Source organism: Cibotium barometz, chromosome 40 (genome assembly GCF_041138505.1).
Source record: "Cibotium barometz isolate CiBa-2024 chromosome 40, ASM4113850v1, whole genome shotgun sequence".
In the NCBI taxonomy this organism is placed as follows: domain Eukaryota; kingdom Viridiplantae; phylum Streptophyta; class Polypodiopsida; order Cyatheales; family Cibotiaceae; genus Cibotium; species Cibotium barometz.
The window spans coordinates 3,299,148-3,323,569 of NC_141085.1; the positions used below are offsets into that span (position 1 = coordinate 3,299,148).

General features: G+C 45.5%; 1 protein-coding gene across 2 annotated transcripts in view; it reads right to left on the reverse strand.

Annotated features, from left to right (window-relative positions):
* Window positions 1-17,864, reverse strand: part of LOC147615124 (ubiquitin-conjugating enzyme E2-23 kDa-like) — a 34,894-nt gene extending 17,030 nt beyond the window's left edge. The window contains exons 1-3 of one of the 2 annotated variants that reach the window (XM_086779107.1): window positions 17,811-17,864; window positions 17,631-17,699; window positions 17,335-17,414 (exon numbers count right to left, since the gene is read on the reverse strand). In XM_086779107.1, the coding sequence (XP_086635233.1) occupies window positions 17,335-17,414; window positions 17,631-17,674 (124 nt within the window). In that variant the 5' untranslated portion in view covers window positions 17,675-17,699; window positions 17,811-17,864. The remainder of the gene's footprint in view (window positions 1-17,334; window positions 17,415-17,630; window positions 17,700-17,810) is intronic. The other variant, XM_086779109.1, reaches the window with a different exon arrangement.
* Window positions 17,865-24,422: the final 6,558 nt, after the last annotated feature.

Below are 24,422 nucleotides of genomic sequence, written 5' to 3' on the forward strand. Positions count from 1 at the left end.
CGAAGTAAGCTTTTCCTTGAGCTTTTTGAATGCTGTAATTTCCCGATCAGCCCATCTAAACGGAGTTGCTTTCTTCGTCAAAGCATGAAGAGGCGAAGCAATTTCAGCAAAGTGCCGTATGTAACGCCTGTAATAGGAACACAATCCTAAAAAGCTGCGTACATCATGCACGGTCCTCAAAGCTGGCCAATTAAGTATTGCTTCCACCTTTGCTGGATCCATACGGACTCCATGACCAGACACAATATGCCCCAAGAAATGTATCTCCTGCAAAAAGAACTCACTCTTCTTGCCATTAACCACCAACCTATGGTTTCTGAGTTCTGCAAACACAATGGCCAAATGCCTTCTATGCTCTTCCTCAGTTTGTGAATGCTTTTCTTGGCATTGACGAAAAGTTTATGCTTCCGCAACTCTTCGAACACTGTGATCAAATGAGTTCTGTGTTCCTGCTCATTCTTGGAGAAAACCAAGATATCATCAAAGAAGACTCCTGTAAACTTGCGATGAGGTCGGAATATCCTATCCATCATACGATTAAAAGTAGCAGGAGCATTGGTGAGACCAAAAGGCATTACCAAGAATTCATATAATCCGAAGGCTGTCCTGAATGCAGTCTTATGGACATCTTGTGGCACCACGCGAATCTGGTGATAACCACTCTTCAAATCAAGTCTGCTAAAGCAAGCTGAACCATCAAGCTTATCCAAGATATCATCAATACGTGGAATAGGAAATCTGTTCTTGATGGTAAGCTTGTTCAAAGCTCTATAGTCCACACACATACGGAATGATCCGTCCTTCTTTTGAACAAGAAGCACAGGAGAGCAGTAAGGTGAGGAACTAGGCTGAACCAAACCTTTCTCTAAAAGCTCGTTTACCTGCTTCATAATTTCTTCTTGTTGTGCAGCACTCACTCGGTATGCGGGTTTGTTAGGTGGAGAACTACCTGGCACAAGATCTATGCGGTGATCTTCGGGCCTTTGGGGAGGTAATTCACCTGGCAACGAGTCAGCAAAACAGTCGTTGAATGCATTAAGAAAATTCAGCCTATCATTAGACATAGCATCCACATTTTGATGATTTGGCACAAGACTATCACGCACAAAAACCAAGTACGCTGAAAGACTCTTTTTCATTGCTTTATTAATTTGGATGTGTGATACAACTGGGATAGAATCCCCTTCTTTGCCAGCATCAATAAAATGCATGCGGCCTTTATGCATAAAAGAAATCATATTGGATTTGTAGTCTTTGCGGGGCTCAAGCCTATGGTGCCACGGCTTGCCCAACAATACATCACATCCATTCAGAGGAGCAACTAGAAAATGCTCATTATCAAGATAGCCCTGTATATGGATACGCAACTTCCCAATCAAAGGGGTAACCTGCACCTCTTTACCAATAAATGCAACTTCGGCTTCAATCTGAGGTCCCATGTTTTCAACCTCGATACCCAATGCAGCTGCCATTTGCATAGAGATGAAATTGTCAGTTGCACAGTCATCAAACATGAAGAGTGCGGGCTGATCCTTGATTTGCCCCCAAGCCTTGCAAACCATACGCTCTTTTGCATCATGACCTGTATTACCTTGCACATCAGGAACTGCATGAACATTTGCTTTGGTGTGCTTGTCCTCGTGCTTTGATTTGCGATCTGGGCATTGCCGAAACATGTGGTCTTTGCTACCACAAGAAAAGCATTTTCCATCCTTGGCATATTGCTCTCTTTGCTCCGGGGTTAAGCCGAATTTGTTCTTCCTTGGGCCCTGTTCTTTAGATGTGTTATTTTCAGCTTTACCACCCTTGTAAGGCTCCCGGAAGTTCTTTTTAAGTGGCTGTCCACCCTTTTGCTGATTTGGGACAGCCTTGTCCTTCCCCTTGGAACCTCCTTGATCTTGCTTGATCTTGAGCACCAATTGCTCTGTAGCAAGGGCAGAAGCTGTGAGTTGTTGCAACGTATGTTTTGGGTGCAATTCAATACCCGATCTATATGCTGGTTGCAATCCAGAACGAAACTTCCTTTTTCTTTCATCCTCTGTGATTTGCATGAAGGGAGTCACTTCCAGCAACACTTTCCAAAATTTGTTAACATACTGTTGCACACTCTCATTATCTTTTTGTTCCAGCCTGTCCCACTTTTGAGTGAGAGTTTGCTCTGCATTGGGTGGCAAGAACTGAGCATAAAATCTGTCTTTGAATTCCTTCCAAGTAGAGATGGGATCCTTGGTGATCTTTTCAGTGATCCACCAATGGGCAGCAGTCCCTTTTAGAAACATGCTAGCATGGCGCACCTTTGATTTTTCTGTGAAATCCTCATCGCTAAAAGCAATGTCGAACTGTGCCACAAACGCTAGCACCTTAGAAGCATCATGTTCACCATGAAAGACATCAAATTTGACAGATTTATCACCTGCTTTGAACTCCTTGAGCTTCCTGGCATGAGGCTCATGGTCCTCTCTTTTTCTTTTCCCCTTATCCAACGGGGTAGCCCTGTCTGCATGGGCTCCATGGGCCGTCATAGAAGCTTCATGGGGCACGGTGGCATGTGCTCCACGAACTCGAAGCTCAGATGCATGTGACTTACCTGCATGTGGCATGGTCTCTCCATGAGACAACTCAGAAGGCAAAATTTTTCTGGAAGTAGACCTGTCTCCATGAGATACATATCTTGCATGCATGTGACTTTCATGCCCTCCATGAGCCCTGGCATACATATATCTATCAGGCTTTGTGCCTTGGGGAGAGGATGCATGTCGAGAGGTGACAGTCACCTCTTCCTTTTGCATAAAAGATTTCAGCCTTTGAGATGCGGGATCTCCATGCTTCAAACGAGGTGGATTTCTGAATTTTAGCTCTCCGTCATCCCCCTCTTTGATATCACCTTTGCGAAGGAGATAGGCAAGTGCCAACTCCCTTGGTTTCTTGCCCACTTCACGAGCCATTGATTCAAAGGTTACATCAACCATAGCATTAGCCTTCCTGGCTTCAATAGCACTTTGTAGATGAGGATCTTCATGCAAAAACTTTAATTCTTGCTCTTGAGCCTGCAAAAGTTTTCTCATATGTTCCATTTCAGCCCTCATAGCATCAGGCTCTTCTTCAAGCATAACTGTCTTTCCTGGAGACAGTTGACCCTTGGATTCACTATCCATAACCCTTTCAAGGGGCTTGTGCCTACCACGCAGGGCATCAGACCCACGAGAAGCACTAGATGGACCCCTCGAATTTGGTACTTCCAAAGGGTTGCCTTGGCTGTCCATTGTGTTCAAAGTTTGCTAAAAGCGGGATGTCCAGTACACAGGTTCGTTTCCCCACTAGGAAGAGGGAAACAACCGTGCTCTGATACCAATGAAACCGATCCCGTCAAGTGGGAAAGACTCCGTTGGACACCCACACGCTTAATAGCACAACTTTAAAACCACAAATATGAAATGGACAACTTAAAACAACTTGAAATTTAAATGAACAGAAATGGAAAGATGGACACCAGCACTGGGGCCGGAACGGGCCGACCCCCCCCTCAATATATGATATATTTATTGGGAGTATTTAATGAATACAATGCTCCATGGGTTCTGAGAACCAGATAATGTCCATGTACATATGAAAACAGTACCAAACAAGTAGGCTCGAATTTTCGATGTAGAAGCTCGAAGCAGAACGACCACTAGTGTGGTCCAATCGCTACGGTCCTGTGCTTTCACTGGACTCCGCGGAGAGCGCCTCACTGGTGTTCCGAGACCACGCACAAACAGGCGCTCTCGTACTAACGCCTGGCTCTCCCGATCTCAGCACCTTTGGACCGAGGTTCGCCGATACAGCTTGGACAACCCGGCACCGAACGGGTGTTGGCCGAGCGGGATGAATCTTTTATCAGATTTAAACATATAATACTTTACTCAAATCTGAAAATCACTTACTTGTAGATGGTTGATAGGAAACCAATACTTGTGGTTTGCTGAGGATGAAACCACCCTTGTTGAAGAAAGAGTAGCCTCGTGAAGAATCACCAAGATAAGTTTCACCACAAAGGGCACAGCCGCCTGCTGTGAGAGAGAGAGAAACTTCCACTTGCAAGAGAGAAGAAAGACAATACACAGCTACCAGCAGAGGTTTAGAGCTTTGGTGACTGCATGAAGAAGAGTTGGGGAGGGACAGCCGACTGTAGTAGCACAGAAGCAGGTAGCCTTCAGGTGGTGGCAGCCGGCTGCAACCAGTAGCCGCCTATGCACAGCAAATTCAGCAGCCGCCTGGAGTAAACATGCGCAGCAGTGCCTTGTGAAGATGCAGATTCAGCAGTCGCCTGGGGTAGTAGGCGCAGCAGTGCCTTGTGAAGATGCAGATTCAGCAGTCGCCTGGGGTAGTAGGCGCAGCCAGCAACAAAGTCAGCCGCCTGTAGAGAGTCAGGCGCAGCCAGCCAGCAGAGTCAACCGCCTGTAGAGATAAACATGCGCCAGGGGGAGAGGTGATCGCCGGCAGCTGGTTTTCCACGAAGCGGATGCTCTTCAGGTCAAAGGGTGAAAGCGATGTGTTCTACGTTTGATGGAGAGAGCTTTTTTAATCAAATTAATGTGGAGTTAATCTTTGTGATACCCACGCATGCATGTGGGGGATTAGTGGGGGTTGGTGACCATGCCCACCCCCACACTCACTTAAAAGTGGGGCTCCCCACCTTGGCCCCTAAGTGGGTGCCCAAAGGGGGTGCCCACTTTTAAATAAATGTGAACACCTAACCTTATAAATTAAAGGGTTAGAATTTAAAACATTAAAACAACATGTGTAACATACTTACCACCTGTTCACATGCACTAGAACTCGTCAGAATACAGGGCAGACTTCACGACTCACTGGCAGGCGTCCCCGCTCAGTAAGTAACACGTCAGGCAGGCAAACACACAAATACATGTCATGCGAAAACAGTTTCAAACATGCAAAATATGTGTGCATGTGCAAAAAGTAACATGGACATATCTCCCGTTCATGGAACATGTACAAAATATCTGTCGGCACAAAACTGGCACGACATAAAAACATAAAAACCTGGTCTTCCTATGGAGTGACAGTCCCATAGGTAAGACACAGTTCCAGGCACGAGTTTCCCTATGGTGTGACAGTCCCATAGGTAAAACACGGCACGAATACTGGCTCTTCCATGGCGTGACAGTCCCATGTCACTCCATAGGAAGACCAGGTTTTTATGTTTTTATGTCATGCCAGTTTTGTGCCGACAGATATTTTGTACATGTCCCATAGGTAAGACACAGTTCCAGGCACGAGTTTCCCTATGGTGTGACAGTCCCATAGGTAAAACACGGCACGAATACTGGCTCTTCCATGGCGTGACAGTCCCATGGATCGAACACAGTCCAGGTCATACACGGGTGGCACTGATCTGGCTCCCGTCCATACGACACCATCCTGCTAACACACGGGTGGCACCAGTCTGGCTCCCGTCCATGTCAGCAAAATACTGGCCTCTTCACATGAGACACCGGCCTGGCCTCAAGTGAACGAGACGCAAAAACTAGGAATGGACCAAATGGTCGGCCAATTGGTGACAGTGCACCTGGAGGTGATGGACACCGATGCTTCATTTTCTTCAGGCAGGGAGGAGATTGGAGGACTCTCCGCAACGGATACTCGGAAGTGGATTCTCGATAGTGGTGCTTCCAGGCACATGACTCCTTCCCGTTCCGGTTTACAGGATCTCTGCAGGCTTTCTGGTCATATTCTTACTGGGGATACGTCCACTATCCCAGTTCACAGTGAGGCCAGGATGGAGATAGTTCCCGATGGCAGGGGGGGGAAGCATTCCTCCCAGGTGTTGTATGTTCCGGCACTTGGTTTTCATCTGTTGTCAGTGCATCAGGTTTGCAAGACTGGCGTACGGGTGGAGTTTGATGAGCATTTTGTTGCTCTCCGAGACAAAGCAACAGGCCAAGTGGTTTGGGAAGGTGGAGTGGAGAATGGAGTTTACAGGCTTTCAGCACTCTCTCTCCCAGGTCCTCAAGATTGTGATGAGTGGCAGTCTGGTAATGGCTACTCAAGTGTGGATACGCTGCAGGTGCGGGCTTTCCGAGACCAGATGGTGGATAGCTTGACAGTAGATGGCAGCAGTTGGCAGGAACTTTCCAGTACTGAGGTTGGTAGTTCTTGTGTTCGTGAGTCAGAGGAAGCTGAACAGGTCACTTATGCTCTGATGTCTCGTCGTGTTCGGGACATAGAACTTCCAGTAGTTGAGGATGTTCTTTCCACGGGGACCTTTCGGAAAGCCAGGCAGGTAGCAGGTGCTTACTTGCAGAAGGAGGTGGTTTCTCCAGGCTTTGTGGTTCCGGATTCAGAGGGGGTGGTTGACAGGTTTCATCAGGTTTCCAGGACTTGCTTGTGCACCGTAACAGGTGTTGATCCTTGTGAGCAGTGTGATGTCTCTATTACTCAGAAGCTGTATGGTTCATTGATCTGGTTGATGGATACCAGATTGGACGGGAGCTTCCTGATGAGGCAGTTGAGCTCTTGGTTGCAGATGTCTCTTTGGGAGGCAGGATTGCGTTTCCTGTGGTTTCTGCGGCATGCGAAGGATCATGGACTCTTGTACACAGGAGGGGGATTGTTGGATGGAGTCCGACTCCACGGATGGAGTGACTCAGTTTGGGGAGGAGATCCGGATACGAGGAGATCTACTTATGGCCCAGGAGCAGTTTTTTGGAGCAGGAGGAGGTTACATTGCAGGTTTGGGCTTTCCACTGGAGGAACCCATGGTCATCCAGAGGCACTTTGTTCGTGAACAGATCGTTGCTGATGACATCTTGCTGGAGTTCTGTTCGACGGAGGACAGTACGGTGGACCTCTTCACGAAGTCGCTCTCAGGATTTGCTCAGGCGGCACCCCAGCTCCCAGTGGTTGGTTACACAGCCAGGAGCTGAGAGGGGGTGTTAGAAGTCATCTCCTGTCTAGTTTTATACACCAGGGCCTTTGTTGTGGGTGTGCCCGCCCTTATGAGGTGTTTTCCCATTTTTCCCCACTCTCCGTATTTTTCCCCTATTTTTTCCCATTTTTCTGAGGCTTGGGAGGGCTGCCAGGTGATGCCAGGAGCACCCTTTTGCTGGCCGACTGGATCTACATCAGTCGTGGGCTTCAGGGTTGCTGGCCAACTGAATTTGATCAGTCGTGGGCACCTATTTTGCTGGCCGACTGCATTTATGCAGTCGTGGACCTTTTATCAGTCATGGGCCTTTTTCTTATGCTGGCCGACTGCCCTCTAGGGGGGTATATATAGGTCCTCAGCCCCCATACCTCATTTGTATCATTCCTCGGGATCTTCTTGTGTATATAGAGCAGAGTTACACGCCTACATCTGTCTCTCTCTTGTGCTGTTTTTGTGCCTGCGTTTTTGCTTTTGCTCTCGTGTTCCCAGATTTGGTCATCATCTCCGCTGCATATTTTGACAGAGTTATGCCAGATTTATGCTCATGGCTGCCCTGCTTAGTGGTCTTGGCTGATCAGAGGGAGGCCCAGTGTGTTATTTGGAGACACAGATCTGTGTGCATAGATCCTCTGTGCTAAGGGGTATTGTGGGCCGTCAGATTGGACATACAGGTGTAATCTCTTGGCTGATTTTTGTTGTACTCAGCCATTCATATTTTTGGAATTGAATAAAGAAATACCGCAAGGGGCGCCAAGCTTTGGAGCCAACTGGTGTCGCTTTGTTTTCAGATTTGGGCACTCTAGCTCCAATCTGTTTTGTTTTCACATCTAGACTACAAGTGGACGGGTGACTGCTAGTCTACCGCACTCTGGTTTCTATCAGAGGCCGGTTTCAAGGTTCCGTCCCCGGGACCAATCATCAACTTTCTGAAGGGGGTGAGCTCGTGGTTGCTTTGAAGAAAGCCATCGCTGAAAATTCAGCGAACATGTCTGATACAGACGATGAGTACTTCTATCATGAAGAAGAAGAGCAAGAGACTTCTCCTGAGAAAGATGTATCTGAGGATATTTTTGCAGGAGAACAGGCTGCAGATGTTGAGCCTTATGAGGATGTAACACAGCCAGAAGATGTGCATGGTAAAGAGGATGATGATGCTCGGTTCAAAGATCGCTTGGCTAGTGTTATGGATACTTTTGTGCAGCTCACACAGAGTGAGAGATTTGCTGAATTTATGAGATCCCGTACAGAGCCCGAGAAAAAGAAGAAGAAGGTTCGTTCTAAGAATCTTCCACAAGGTCATAGTGGTGCCATCCCACAGGAACCATCTTTTGGCCAGTTTTCGAACATGCAGCATGCTTATGGTGCAAACTCTCAGAGTTCCTTCTATGGACAGCCACCTATTCCTCAGCAGAATATGCATCCAGGTTATTTTGGTGGTGGCTCGGTGTTCCAATCTATGACCGGGGGTTACCCTCAGGGAGGCATGGGTATGCACGGGCCTTTTGGAGCTAATTTTCAGCCTGGCATGCAAGGGAATATGTATGGTGGTATGCAGTCCGGTATGCAAGGAAATATGTTTGGAGGCATGCAACCTGGGATGCAAGGCAATATGTTTGGTGGTATGCAGCCAGGTATGCATAACGGAATGTTTGGAAACATGGCTGGAATGTATGGTATGCCTGGTGTAGGAATGGGAAATGTTGACCCAATGATGGGCATGAATGTTGGGGGCAGCAATCTTGCGAAACCACTTCCATATGATAATCTAACGCCTATGGGAAAGGCGAAGGATTACAAGGAAGGGGGAGCTGCAGTGAAGTTTGATACATTCAGTGGGGCCAAGGATAAACTTAAAGCACTCACCTTTTTACAGCAGTTTGATGCTGCTTTTTCTGGTGGGAATTACACAGAGTCCTCTAAGGTGAGGAAAGCTGCCACTTTTCTCAAGGGCAATGCTTCGCAGTGGTGGTCTACTCTTCTTTTGCAGGGCATAGCACCCACTACATGGGTCCAATTTAAACAGGTTTTCTCTTCCGTATGGCTCACATCTACATTTGAGGTGGATGTTATGACCGCATGGCACAAATTGGATGCTTCAAAGTGTGATAATTTGGAGGGTTATAACAAGAAGTTTTGGGAAGCATTACTCCCAGTGACTTCTTACCGCGCAGTGCCATTGTCTGAGCAGGTAGAGAAGTATTGTTGTGGGCTGCCCAAAGAGGTACGAGATTATTGTATAAAGACAAGAGTAACGAACATGTCACAGATGATTGAAAATGCTATGACAGCTAATGCGTTACTCACTGGTGGTTCATCTGGGTTTAAAGGCAGTAAGAAATTGGGCAAGAAAGCTGAAAAATTTAGGCATGCTTCTCGTGATGCTAAAGGGTCTTCAGAGACGAAGTATAAGAAGTTGCCAATGCCCAAGAGGACTTCTGAGGAAAGACAGGCTTTGAGAGATGCTCATAAGTGTTTTTACTGTACTGAAGAGGGGCATATGTCATTCAATTGTCCCAAAAGAAAGTCCCAAAAGGACTCTGACAATAAAGGAGAGCCCAAGCCAAAGAAACAAAAGCCTTCTGCACGCTTAGTTCCTGATCTTGTGGGGGAACAGCCAGGTGGTGAAGCTACAGAGTTGTGCAGGGCATGGGGCAAAGTGAGAGATCAGAATGCTTTGGTCTTCTTTGACACAGGTGCTAGAGCCAACTTCATTTCTCCAGATTTGGCTGGCCGATTGGGGATTCGCGCAGAGGAGATGGGGCCGTTACATGAGGCTAATATGGCTTGTCCAGGGTATGCAGAACCCGTTACTCCTATTATTGGGAAGCTTCGGCTTCATTTGCAGGGTTGTGTGGACAGCGAAGAGTTCTTTATCATGCCACTTAATGGCTGTGATGTTTTGTTGGGGATGCCATGGTGCCACAGGGTACATGCGGTGGTGGATACTTACAATAGGAAAATCACTCTGACTCATAGAGGGAAAGAACATGTACTGGATGTAAAACTCAAAGGGGAATCTGTTCCTATTGTATCCGCTTCGGCGATTTCATCAGTAATGAAAAAGCATCTTTCCACGTACTTGATTTATGTAAAGGATGCACAGGATGATAAGTCTAAGTCTAATTTGTCTATGTTAGATAAGGACAGGACTGATTTCTTATGTGGGTTTCAAGATTGTTTTTCCGAGTCATTGCCAGGAGAACTTCCTCCTGAGAGGCCAGAAGATCATGCCATTGATCTGATTCCTGGTTGTACTCCACCGAATAGACCGCCGTACCGTGTTAGTGCAGCCCAACGGAAAGAGATTATGAGTCAAGTGCAGGAGCTTTTGAATAAAGGGTTGATACAGCCTAGCTCATCACCCTTTTGCTCACCTGTGCTCTTAGTGCAGAAGAAGGATGGTTCTTGGCGCATGTGTATTGATTACAGGGCGCTGAACAAGAAAACCATCAAGAATCGATTCCCCATACCGAGGATCGATGACATCTTGGACCGCTTACAGGGCTCCACAGTTTTTAGTCGTATTGACTTGAAAAGCGGGTATCATCAGATACGCATTAGACCCGAGGATGTGCATCAGACAGCATTCCGAACCATGTTTGGGTTGTATGAGTTCTTGGTTATGCCCTTTGGTTTGACGAATGCGCCTGCCACATTTAACAGAATGATGGACAGGATTTTCTGACCTCATAGAGAGTTTGTGGGCACATTCTTTGATGATATGATTGTGCATTCACGAACTGAGGACGAGCATAGAAGGCATTTGGCCATTGTGTTTGCAGAACTCAGAAACCATAGGTTGGTTGTTAATGGCAAGAAGAGTGAGTTTTTCTTGCAGGAGATACATTTCTTGGGGCATATTGTGTCTGCGCATGGAGTCCGTATGGATCCAGCAAAGGTGGAAGCAATACTTAATTGGCCAGCTTTGAGGACCGTGCATGATGTACACAGCTTTCTAGGATTGTGTTCCTATTACAGGCGTTACATACGGCACTTTGCTGAAATTGCTTCGCCTCTTCATGCTTTGACGAAGAAGGCAACTCCGTTTAGATGGGCTGATCGGGAAATTACAGCATTCAAAAAGCTCAAAGAAAAGCTTACTTCGGACCCAGTATTGGTGTTACCAGACCTCCGAAAGGCTTTTGTTGTCCAGTGTGATGCATGTGGAAGTAGCATTGGTGCAGTTCTCATGCAAGAGGGACATGTCATAGCCTATGAGAGTAGAGTATTGCAAGATGCTGAGAAGCATTTACAGGTTTATGAGAAACAGATGTTGGCTGTAATTCACGCTCTTTCTACATGGAAACACTACTTGCTTGGGACTGATTTCACTGTACAGACAGATCATCAAACCTTGCGTTATTTCCTCACGCAGACTAAGCTTTCAGAGAAGCATATGCGTTGGGCAAACTTTTTGTCAATGTTTCACTTCCAGATTGTGCATGTGGAAGGCAAAAAGAATGTAGTGGCAGATGCTTTGTCATGCAAGCCACAGGTCTCTGCAGTTTCACTTGCTTATCATCATGAGCTTGATGAAATGAAAGAGCAGTATGCCCATGATGAGGACTTTGAAAGGTTGTATGATCAGATGTCTGAGGGTCAGCGGCATGAGCATTATACTCTCAGAGATGGGTTTTTATTGATGCATGGCAGACTGTGTGTTACCAGGCCATTGCGACTCAAGGTTATGATTGAAAGTCATGCTCCACCGTATGCAGGTCATAGAGGTATTGACGCCACGGTCAAAGCAGTGGAGACTTTCTTTTATTGGCCAACCTTGAGAAGAGATGTTGATGCCTTTGTGAGGCAATGCATCGTATGTCAGAAGGTAAAGTTTGACCGTCAGAAGACACCAGGGTTATTACAGCCTTTACCTATTCCGGATAGACCTTGGGAGAGCATTGCCATGGATTTTGTATTTGATCTTCCACGGACACAAACGGGAAATGATGGCATCTGGACTATCATATGCAGATTCAGTAAGCAGGCCCATTTCATTCCCGTGCGTAAGACGATCAAAGTGGATCATATGGTGAAGTTGTTCATGGCGAACATCTTCAAGTATCATGGCTTGCCTACGTCTATCATTAGCGACCGTGATCCACGGATGACGAGTTTGTTCTGGAGAGGATTGTTTGACAACATGGGTACAACTCTCAAGTTTTCATCGTCATTTCATCCACAGACAGATGGTCAGTCAGAAGAGGCTAACTCTACAGTATTGGATCTTCTCAAGAATTATGTGTCAGAGCACAAGCAACAATGGGAAAAGTATCTTCCTTTCGTGGAGTTTGCATATAACAACACTGTACATACCTACAGGCAAGGCGCCTTTTGAGATTGGGAAGGAGGGAAGAAGGTACCACCCATTTTGCATACAAAGAATAAGATCTTTGAGGCTGATCAGTATGTGGAGAGTCTGGATGAAGCTTATCGGAGAGTTAAGTTGGCACTCCAGAAAACTCAGCAGAAGCAAAAGAAAGCCGCAGACCGTCACAGACGTGATTTACAGTTTGCATTGGGTGATTGGGTTCTTTTGCGCTTTGAAAAGGCTAGACTCAAGAAGATGAAGGGTAAAGAGCGCTTATTCCCTAAGTTGAGCATGCGATATTATGGGCCTTTTCAGGTTTTGGAAAAGATTGGTGAGGTAACCTATCGATTGAAGTTACCAGATCACTGGAGGATTCACAATGCTTTTCATGTGAGTCTTCCTAGACCTTTCCGTGGGGATGTGCCTGAGGATGTATCAGATGAGGCTCAGCCGGAAGTTGAGAAACTTGATGAGGTTCTGATTCCAGAGCAGATACTGGCACATAAAGAAAGGAAGGTACGAGGTAAAGTTTCCCGTCGCTATCTTGTGAAGTTCAAGAACTATTCACCGATGGATGCGAAGTGGATGGAGGAAGGTGACTTAACAGATTCACCTCAGGTTTTGCAGCTTTATCTCGATGCCTTTGAGTTAGAGCCGACTCTTATTGTGGCTCATTCAGGTTCAGCAGAGCATGGGTCTGGAGCATTACCTGATGCTCAAGAGGGGGGTAGCACCTCCACTCCCTTGATACAGACAAGCTCAGATGACATCTAGAGGTCGCTTGGTGCAGTTTTTATCTCACCCGAAGGTACTGAGGCTGACAATACATCTGTTTATGGGACTTCTATGATATATGTGTACTAGTCACATGGGATTTTGGTGGATATGTATGGTTCACAGTGGTATACAACTTGGACTATTACTATGCCATTGGTTTGCAGTGAATGTTGATCCATGTGCATGGCTTAGAGAGATTGGGACGCTGATCTTGCCATATTGTATATTTCACTTTGGATATTTTGATGCATCACCAGAATGCAATCGAGGACGCTTGCCATTTTTCAAGAGGGGGGTATGTCATGGCCCTGTGAAAATGGAACAGCACAAGTGTGGGCATGGTGGTTGCAGAGTCAGAATATTGAATGATTCACATGGGAGGTGCCCGGACAGAGTTAATGATGTGTGGACATCCCTAGGTGTGAAGGGGGGGAACTAGAACATTAAACTTTTAATGTTTATTAAAGTTGCCCCTAAGCCTTAGTGGCCCCTAGGGAACTTTTAAAGTTTGGGGACCCTAGGATTATTATGGGGAGGAGGGCCACTCCACTTTTGGAGTGTGTGCTTCTCTCTCCTCCCTCTCTCTCTTCTTTTTGGGAAAAGGAGTCGTGGAGGATTGATGCGCTTGTGTACATGCGTGGAAAAGCTGAAGAGGAAGCGTCGACTGCAGATTTTCTGTTTTGCTGCTGTTTTCTCTGTGCAAACCAGCCGTACAGCCTTGTACGGACAGGCTACAGGTCTTCTCTTATGTTGCTGGCTGCGCATAGGAGTTGTTGCAAGAATCTCTGCTGCGCACAGGTTCTGGACAGGCTACAGCTGCTGGTACAGCCTGTGCAGACATGTACAACAACAGGTACAGCACTGTACGACTGCCGTACAGTGTACGGACAGTCAGGTACAGCAGTACTGCTGCAGGCGGCGCTGGACAGATCTGGCTGCGCAGATTCGGGCGAGCACAGGTGCTGGCTGCAGGCGGCGCTTGCAAGGACAACTCTTGGCACATATCTCGAGGTAGTACAGACGGGTATGGGCTGCCTTGACAGGCTGCAGCTGCTGGTACAGCCTGTGCAGACAGGTACAACAACAGGTACAGCACTGTACGACTGCCGTACAGTGTACGGACAGACAGGTACAGCAGTGCTGCTGCAGGCGGCGCTGGACAGGTGCTGGACAGATCTGGCTGCGCAGATTCAGGCGAGCACAAGTGCTGGCTGCAGGCGGCGCTTGCAAGGACAACTCTTGGCACGTATCTCGAGGTAGTACAGACGGGTATGGGGCTGTTTTTCAGGACTGTACAATCAAGTACAGCATATAGTTGGATGCAAGGAGGAGGGTACAGACAAGTACGTGCATGCGTGTGAAGCAGGGTTGTGGAAACAAGTGCCTGCAAGTACAGATTGGTACCGTTGCTTCCTCCAGTGCTGATTCACGAGCTGAATTTGGTAAGCTCCTCATCTGTTCATCTATCTCTCTTTCTACTGCTTGATGTCTGTTGCAGATATGAGCTATCTGGCCCCTTGTGAGAGGAGGGGTATGGCAGATTGACAAGGGTTGAGACAGAGTTTGGACAGTATATGTATGTATGAGCTGAGATGTTGAATCATGTACTTGAGTTATGCCAGATGTATGCTCATGGCTGCCCTGCTGAGTGGTCTTGGCTGATCAGAGGGAGGCACAGTGTGTTATTTGGAGACACAGATCTGTGTGCATAGATCCTCTGTGCTAAGAGGTATTGTGGGCCGTCAGATTGGACATACAGGTGTAATCTCTTGGCTGATTTTTGTTGTACTCAGCCATTCATATTTTTGGAATTGAATAAAGAAATACCGCAAGGGGCGCCAAGCTTTGGGGCCAACTGGTGTCGCTTTGTTTTCAGATTTGGGCACTCTAGCTCCAATCTGTTTTGTTTTCACATCTAGACTACAAGAGGACGGGTGACTGCTAGTCTACCACACTCTGGTTTCTATCAGAGGCCGGTTTCACATACCCGAGAGAGTAGACAAGGTAGTGGTCAATAAAGAGATGGAATTCTGTAAAGCCTGCATCTGCGTGGAGACTTGTGCTTGATGTTCCGAGAAAGAAGCTTCGTCGAAAGTAACTGTAAACTCTTGAAAATCAAATTTGGATACAAAATCGTCGAAAAGATCACCATCCGTGGCCTCCGTAAGCCGGCAGGTCTTCATGTTCAAGAATGGGTTCCATCTCGGATTCTTGGGTCGACATCTTGAAGAGGACAAGATGAGAAAAAAGCTTGGCTTTGAACAAGGAAGAGGGCTAGAGAGTACGAGGAGGAGTGTGGTAAGAAGCCTTCTTGAGGGGAATTTTATAGACCTTCCGAAAAGCATATGTGTTTATGCATTACTTTTGTGTTTTTTTTTTACCATACTTGAGGGCTTTTTTTATTAAAAAAATTTTTAAAAAAACACCCATAAAGCTTGGTTAAAAAAACACTTTAAAAACTACATAAAACTAGTCGCCTAGAAGATTAAAAAAAATCTACATGCTTTTTTGTTCTTAAAAAACACTCTTTGGTTAATATTTTCCAAACCCCTCCATATAGGTTCGAAAAGCAACATGCGCTTTTTTTTTTTTGAAAAAAAAAACAAAGTCTTAAATTACCACCCGTCTCGACTGTGTGCTTTCCGCTTTTTCTCTACAACACAGATATCGTCGACTTTCAGCGCTTCACACCTACCCGCCTTCGACTGGTTCATGGGGATCTTTGGCTGCCTTCTTCCCTCATAAGGACTGCGCAGCCACACAATTGCCAAGTACACAGTTAACGCCGACCAGCACTCTAGTGCTTCGATTTCCCACGCTGATTCAACAGTCGCTAGGAATCTCTTCGCCTCTTCTCTCTTTTGCTCTTGCTGTTCACACAGCCGACTGCCTTACGTTTCTGTCCTTGCCAACAACTCTTCTTCTTGCTTAACAAGACAACCCTTTCTAGACCACAACTTTTACACAACTTTTAAGTCCTAACAATGGAAACATAACATGCTGAATTCTAAAAAACAGTAGTATGCACGAAAAAACAACAGTCTTCTCGAACTCATACCTTTTCTTTGACCTCTTTTTTCTCTACCTACCAACTTGCTCGTTCTCGAGGCTTGCTCTGGTACCACTGTCAAATCCCCAAAGGATCACCTCGTAGAACGCTCCTGATACAAGACTCGAAACCGGCAAAACAAAGCCAAGCAACGTGAAAGGGGGTGTAGGCCTGACTCACCTCCCAACCTTGACAGTCGTGGGCAAAACCCACAAGTCTTGGTTGCCGCCACGAGCTGAGCTAACTAGCTAGACGTTCTACCTCGTGACGTCCCATACCACCACGAAGCTACCCTCGCGGGCCTCGAGACTGCTGCCGGCCTTGACTGCATAAAGCAGGTGCATGTCTGCACTAGATCCAAGCTCCTGACCATAGAGCTCTCACGAAGACACGCGAGACTCTATGAACTATTGACTAACCTTGGCCACCCTTTTATAGGCTCTTGGCCGGTCACCGGACGTCCACACTTGGGCGCCCGCCCGTCCATACTTGGGTGCCCGCCCCTTAGTCTATCCCTAGCCCATCTCGTCAATCAACCTGCCTAGCTCCAAGCTTCCCCAAGACTCGAAGCTAGTCTTGTGTGTGTGTAGCACACGGTAGATACATACTGTGCACAAGACACTTAGGATGGTGGCCTACACCCATGCCTACTCCATGCTTTGAGTAGACCATCACTTGCAAGGGCTCCATGCACCAGAGAAGAGGCTCATGATATGCACAATTCCTTAATTGGGAACTGCATAGCCCAAAAAGCCTCCAAGAGGGAGGACCAAAGAGGAGATCACCACAAAAGGTTTTGCATCAAAGAGTTGCCCATGACTCTCAGGGAGAGATCCCAATACAATAAGGGAAGGAGAGCCTTCCATGATTGAAATATGAAAAGTGGCAAGAGGCATATAAGACCCTTTGAGGGAACTATGGAGAAGAATTTATCAAGCCAACCACAGGACCTTGTGAAAGAGTCCCGGACATAACAGAAAGCCATGGTGAACAACCTGCTTAGTCCCCTTCCATGTCCGTACAAGCACCCCCCCTCCGCCTCTTCCAAAGGCCTAATTCCTTTTCTCTTTCAAGAACATTAAAGTTTCAATTTATACCAATTATAGAGCACACTGGGGTGCTTACACATGTACTACCCAGCAGATGGGACAGGCACATCCAAGCCGGGACCGTGACGTATGGGTAAAGGCCTTGAGTCTTGCAGCAAACTGAAGCTATAATTCTGAACCACTTAATTAAGAAAGAGGGAGGGTTCAGAATGTGGCATACTATCTTTTGGGCCGTGAAATTCGACAAAAAACTCACTAATTGCATCACTTGCCATCTCCACCTTGTAATCGCTCATCATCCTGTCATAGAAAACAAAGGGGGGAGAAGGCGAAAATAAAGCCCTAACATCCACAATGCAGAATGAAAAGGAACTAAAAATCCCTGAGACCCGATTCATGCCCTAAAACCGAACCCTAACAGCAGTACTGTGAGCACGAAGATATCTGCACATAATGCAAAGATGAAATGGCTAGATATGTATCTGCGCAGTGTATACAACCATTCAGAGAACTCACAGTTTCATCACGTCCATCTCGCGCCGCTTGCTGGGAGAAGACATGGCGAAACACACAGACCGAGGGCTCCTGTAGGACGAAGAGGAAAGGAGGTAAAAAGAGAAAGGAATTAGGGTTTCCTTTAGCAGGGCAGCTTTCTTGAGTGCAGAGGTGCAAGCACTGCAGGCAGTGAAGGCGTACCTTTAAACTGAAGAGTTGATGCTTCAACCTTGAGAGAGAGGAAACCGAGTTACAAGTAAACCCATCATTAAGTACACACGTCATTTTCACGTGCGTGTGCTTTTTCCAATTGGTTCTCACATGTGTGGGTGCTCGTGCATGCGTATGCCACTGTGCACACGTGCACTTACATTATGTAATTCCGCGTTCATCCACATTTGAATTTTGCTGTGCTCACAAGCATGCTTTAAATTTGGCACCCATACGGGAGCCTTTCACAATTTCAAGTGCCAAATGGCGCCTCGTTTTCTGGTAAAAGTGCCAACGTGGCACTTTGAAAAAACAAGGGAAGTGCCCAATGGCACCTAGCCTTAGGGGTCTAAGTGACCAGGGGTATATATCCTATATAATATATATAATATAGTAAATATATATAATATATATAGTACACAATACATAATAAATGTGGAAAGTCTTCAATAACTTGAAAGTCTTCAATAATTTATGATGCCTTTAAAAATTCTCTTGCTATAATGTATTTTGTGTGATGAGAAGACGTCTATTGAATTGTGAAAGCTTAATGCACTTACAAAACTAATATGTTTTCATTACTCAAAGTAAAGTGGTTTGTTATTAAAAGGGACACTCAAAATTTTAGCCAAAGGTGACATTTTGACACCCATGGTTGATGGCAAAAGTGCCACTAGATTTTCTATGGCACCTAGACTTAGGTGCCAAATTTAAAGCCTGCTCACGAGTCATTGCTCACTCCTTGTGCGTGGGCAGCGGGCTATAAGCACCCAAAACGTTTTTTTGTGCGTGCCATAAATTAATTTACGAAACAAGGTCGAAATCTCCAAGGTTTGTTTAAGGTCCGCTCTCCAAATAGTATTTTTTTAATGTTTAGCTGCAAATCGCATGTATTTCTTATATAGCATCTTTCTTTCTTTCTTTGGTGTTCTTGCTACGCATCCTCTACTGCTCTCTCTCTCTCTCTCTCTCTTGTTTTGCTTGTCCTCTCTCGTTCCTTCCACTACGTGACTTCTAGCTGAATAATGAGTGTTCTTTACCCCACTAGCATGATCATCATAGGATACTCAAGCTGAAGCTGGCTGATGCTAGGCGGCGTAGGAGAAACTCTCTTTCTCTTTCTATGTATCCGTGCAAGGACCGCCTCCTCATAATATGAGAAAAGAGAGATCTATTTTTCTCTCTCGTCGTGTATCTCAGCAAGGCGGAGCTAGTGCTAGACATGGGGTGGGGAGGATGGACAGAGGCGAAGCTTAGAGAGAGGTGAATAGGTAGCCATAATCTCTATCTCGACTTTTTTTTGAGGAGGACAAAGGGTGGAGGAGTAGTAGGAGGGTTGACGAGAGGGAGAAAGGTCAAACGTGGAAGAGGGCGAGTGGTTGCTAAAATGAGACCTTGATTGTAGCATTGTATTGCTTAATGCCGGCACATAGAGGGCATTAATTAATGTCTGGGCAAGCTATACTACACTACAAGTCATTCACCATTCAATACCTATAACCAAGGTTGCTTTTTGACGAGTGTCACGTTTGTTTTTTTATTATTTTGGTCATTAAAATATAGCCACTTAGTTGGAGTGGCTGTCAAAAAGGAAATGTGAAAAAATGGGCACTACATCTACTTAACCCTTCATTTTGAAGGGTGATGGGCAAGCTCAACAAAAAGCATCCCTTCCTGCACAACTACATTTGCAAAAGTGTGATTTGAAGTCCACCTAAGAACATGTACCTTGAAGGAACACTTATTGTACTTTGATTGATGCTAATGACACTCTTGAGTGCTCCTCTCCACAAGCTTTTTGGATAGCCAAATAGCAAACATCGCTACCTTTGTAAAAATCTCTTAGATGAAGAGTGCAACTACGTGTAACCATAACAATCCATATGATCAATGGAATAAGATATAAAGGGTTAGTACATGTGACCTACACTTTCAGACGAGACAAAACTTAAATGAGAGAGAGATGAGGGTTTGAAGGAAGGAAGCCCATAGGGGCAATATATATTGAGGAAAGTTGTGAAAATGTTGAATAGAAATTGTTTAACAACATCATGAGCAAATAATAATTGTCTAGTGTGCATATTCACCTTTTTGTCTAGTGTGTATTAATTTGCTGCTTACAGGCACCAAATTAATCAAGAAGCTTAAGCGAAATTTCGGAAGGACAGAAATTGTAAGGTTACACGAAATTCATGACGTGGAAATAAAGGAGACAAGAATCAGATTATTACAATGGATTTTTATAGACGTGAACGTAACATGTGCACAACAAACAAGTGTCGTCCAGAAAACTAGAGAGCAAAAAGCAGCAAAATCAAACTCAAACAGACAGTTCTTCTCAACAGATAAGTGTAACCATGCTACAAGAAGCACGCTTCTTCGTGATAGTGGCACGAAGTCATCACTATCAATGATGGCTTTTTTGAAGTTCTCAGATTTCTCCCAGGCAGAAAGATATGATGCATTGTAGTCTTGCCAGGCATGACCATTCTCACTCATCATCATCAATGATGATAGAATTGCTATGATTGCCCGGCTGTGTATCACATTCATTGGAGTCATCACGAGATGCATCTTCATTTCTCTCATTCTCATCTTCATCGAATCCTAGAGTGGCCATATAGCAGATTGAAGTATCTTGTAGTAGGAGTATCCAAAAAGAAAATTTCATCTACGTCTATGCATTGTGGAAGGTGAGGGAGCTTCATCACTTTCCAAATTGTAGAAGACCTTCTTCTACTCATCCCATTTCTCATCTTCGGTATTATCCAAGATGTAGCTGGGTAATGTTCACTACTACTGCAGACCATTCTTAGAAGTGTGCTTTGGAGTAAGGCACCAAGCTTGTTAGCAATGCAGTTATCCATGAAAACATAAGCTCGTTCAAAGAGAGGGCGACAAGCAAACCTTGTTCTTCAAGTCAACCTCTCCATAAAGAGCGTCTCTTATTATCTCTTGAGTGGAGATATTGTGTGAGAAGAACTTGAAATGCAATTTGTGCAAGTTTGTCATGCAATAGCCAAGCATACCTTCGAATGTATGCATTCTTATTTGTTGTAAACCTCTGCACATGACTATACCACCCTCCGGTTTGAAGAAGTTCCAACGCATGTATCATTGGATGATCTTGCCAATGCTTATTAAGCCATGAGAGTGACCACCATCTGAAAGTGTAAATGGTTCAGAGTTCCTCCTTTCTCTAGTGCAAACAAACCCTTTAAGCACTCCATTCTGACAAACTCTTCGAGTGGTTCTGAACAACAGACAATGATATCTGCATTTCCAATGGCAATAGTCAACCAACACTTCAAATAGCTTGGTCTTCTTCTCTGGTGAAAACCGAGGTATCTTGTGGGCAAATGGCTTTGAGTCGATGTGCTTATCATTTGCTAAAGGCTACTCACATAGATATGATGCTGGTTGTTTACCTTTGTGGGTAGGTTCTGAGGACCTGTGCATGAAGAAGGTCAGAAACAAAGTAAGCAAAGAGACGATTGAAAAACACATCGGAAGAATTGATAAGAAGAACCATGAATTAAACAACTTTGAAGGACTCTAGAGATACACACCAGACTAGCGCACTTTCTGCTTCACTGAACGAAGGTTGTGAATAGTACATGAGCCTTCCAAAGGTGTCACAAATCGGGAGAGGACAGTCAATCGCATTGACCCCTTGGTATGGTGGATGTCGACGGTTCCTCCTCAATCATGACAGAGCAAGGAGGAAGAAGAGGGACGACAACCTCCCTCACGACAGAGCAAGGAGGAATAACAAGGAGACGATCAACTTTCATGAGATTTCTAATGTCATGAAGTGGTTTCCTTCTAGGAGACATGACGAGGACAACAGAGAAGGAATAAACGTCATTAAATAAGCAACAGAGAAGCAGTAAAGCTCATTAAATAAGCAACAGATAGTCCAAAAAAAGAACGACACACCATAGTATGGAGAACACGAAAAAATACCACAATCGTACAGACATGCAGGGCGATGTAGAATGTGCCATGTGAAGGGACATATGAACAAAAAAATGAACGACACACTACCATATAGCAAAGACAAATAGATACCAATGACATAACGATATGCAGGCCAATGTAGAGCCTGCCAGGCGAAGGAAGGATATGAATGTTGAAGAACTAAAGAAAGAACACTAGCGCAATGACAACCACGACCATCGAAAACCGTCGAGAAGGACAACGTGGCCACAAGAAGTCTAGAAGCACGCCACCAAAGGTTGTCTAGAAGAAGTCAAGAAGCACGCTCATGCAAAGGTTGTCAGCAGTCGATAAACACGGAATCCAATGACACAATGACATGCAGAAGGTGCCATCAAAAGCACGAGCAACGGAGAACATCCAGAAGAACGATGTGTGAAGAAAAACGGTGAGCTGCCCTGCAAAAGAACACTTGAACATGCAACAAAGGTCAAAAGGCCGGAGCCAGTCAAGAAGCACAGCATATTCACGAACACAGACGACTACCAAAGACTACACCGTCGAGCAGAGCAGATGATCAATCGACGATTGATCGACGACACGAACAATAATGCGACCAACCACAATAACGAAGAATGAGTGGTACAGAACATGTGACGCCATGCACAAATGACATGTGTCGATCCATGTGCAAGATCGGATTCAAAAAATATGACATGTCTACATTAATGCATGGCCCAAAATTAATAAAACCTCAATAAATGTTTTGGGTCCTTATTTGTAGAGTCTTCAGAAGTGTCCTCTTTGCAAATATGTAAACAAAAGATGGGTTGGAATAAAGATATCTTTTATTATATAACTTTTACACTATAGACATTGGAACTATTGACTTGAATTTCATCAAAATTTATCTTTTATCCCACAAAATTACAAGTTCATTTTGCAAAAGATGTTCAACTATACAAACCAATCGTTAAGTGTAAGCCCAATGGTACTACATTGTAACCATTGGAATCAACCAATGAACTAACAAAGCCATTTTTTGCTCATAATGATTGGATGATACATTTGGAATATCTATCGAGAAGTTGAAAAACACCAATCATTTCTTTGAATATGGCACCAAATGTTAAACGTTTTTTGCATTTCAAGAATAAGAGTGTTTTTTAAAGGTTTTATTTTAGTATGTAATAATTAATGCTTCAAATATTTGATGAAATGATGACCCTCCATATGCTTTCTATTTGCATGCATTCACCCCTCCATGTCATTGATTTCTCACAAGTTATGTGCATTTCTTTAAATATGGTAAGCTTGAAGAAGCGGCAAGTGGCCATAATCGCAAGATTTAGAATTGTGCGGTAGTATAAGGCCAGGAACTCTGTCATGCGGGCCCGCATCTCCCCGATGGTACTAGGGGGGCCCCTTTCTCCCATGGACCAGTGCCAGCACCTCTTAATTGGTAGGTATGTGGGGTCGACATGGAGCTTGCACGGCACAAAAGTGTAAGAGCCACGCCCCACCAAGGTTTAGTGGGGGTTGTGCTCAATTTAGTGGTGAAAGGCCTCCCCCACTATATATGTGTTCCACCCACAACCTTCCACAAAAAATAAGAAGTAATTGAGAAAAGGTTCTATATCAAGTGTAATAATAGTAGGCCCCCCACCCCCCCGCCGTGCAGTGCCATCACACTAGCCTATAAACTTGGAGACCCCACTAATTTTTATGAAATCTCACAAGCCTCTTGGGTGCCTAACAGAAAAGGCTTGTGCCATTTCTAGTTGGAGGCCCATATGCTCTGGTGTTCCATGCACGCATCTCTTTCCCCACCCGAGTTCACCCGGCTCCACCCGTTGAAGAAATATCATTGGTATTGCGTGACTAGCCGGATCTCTGCAGTCTTGAAGGAGTAGTTGAGTGTGTCAAGGTAGTTACCCATGAAGAGTAGGTCCCAGGTTTGAAGTGGATAGGCCTACTAGGTTTGAAGTAGATGGGCCCACTGTTGTTCGACGATCGTGAGAAAGTAGGTTTCGTCGCGATATTTTCCTTCCTTGAAGAAGAACTCAGGATCCTCAGTGGCTTCAGAGCGGGCTCTGGCATGCCAGTCATGGGATGGGGACAGGGAGGGAAGTGGGGAGGTGGAATAAGTGGGGATGTGGGGAAAAGGTGTTGTAAGGTGGGGGGTGAAAAAGGTAGATTCCATGATGGGGGAACCGTAGTGGGGGAGATGGGATCTTCAGCGGTGGGAGACCTTGGATGAGAGGGCATGGTATCTTCATTGAGAAGTTCATGAGGCGAGGGCAAGTGGCCGGAGGAAGGAGCCATGTTGACGGTTGAGGGAGGGTGGCTCGAGGATGTGAAATGCCACATCTTCAAAGAATTCATGGCCTGAATCGTCCTTGGGTTCATCATCAGGAATTGGTATGGTCGAAGAAGCCCAGAGGGATGGTACTGGGAGTTGGGGACGCTAATGAGGTGGACACGCGTGGTCTTAACCCCACGACATGGATAGCAAGACTCCTCGACTGGATAAGTGAAGTCCGGTGGTATGGTCGAAGAAGCCCAGAGGGATGGTACTGGGAGTTGGGGACGCTAATGAGGTGGACACGCGTGGTCTTAACCCCACGACATGGATAGCAAGACTCCTCGACATAGATAGCAAGA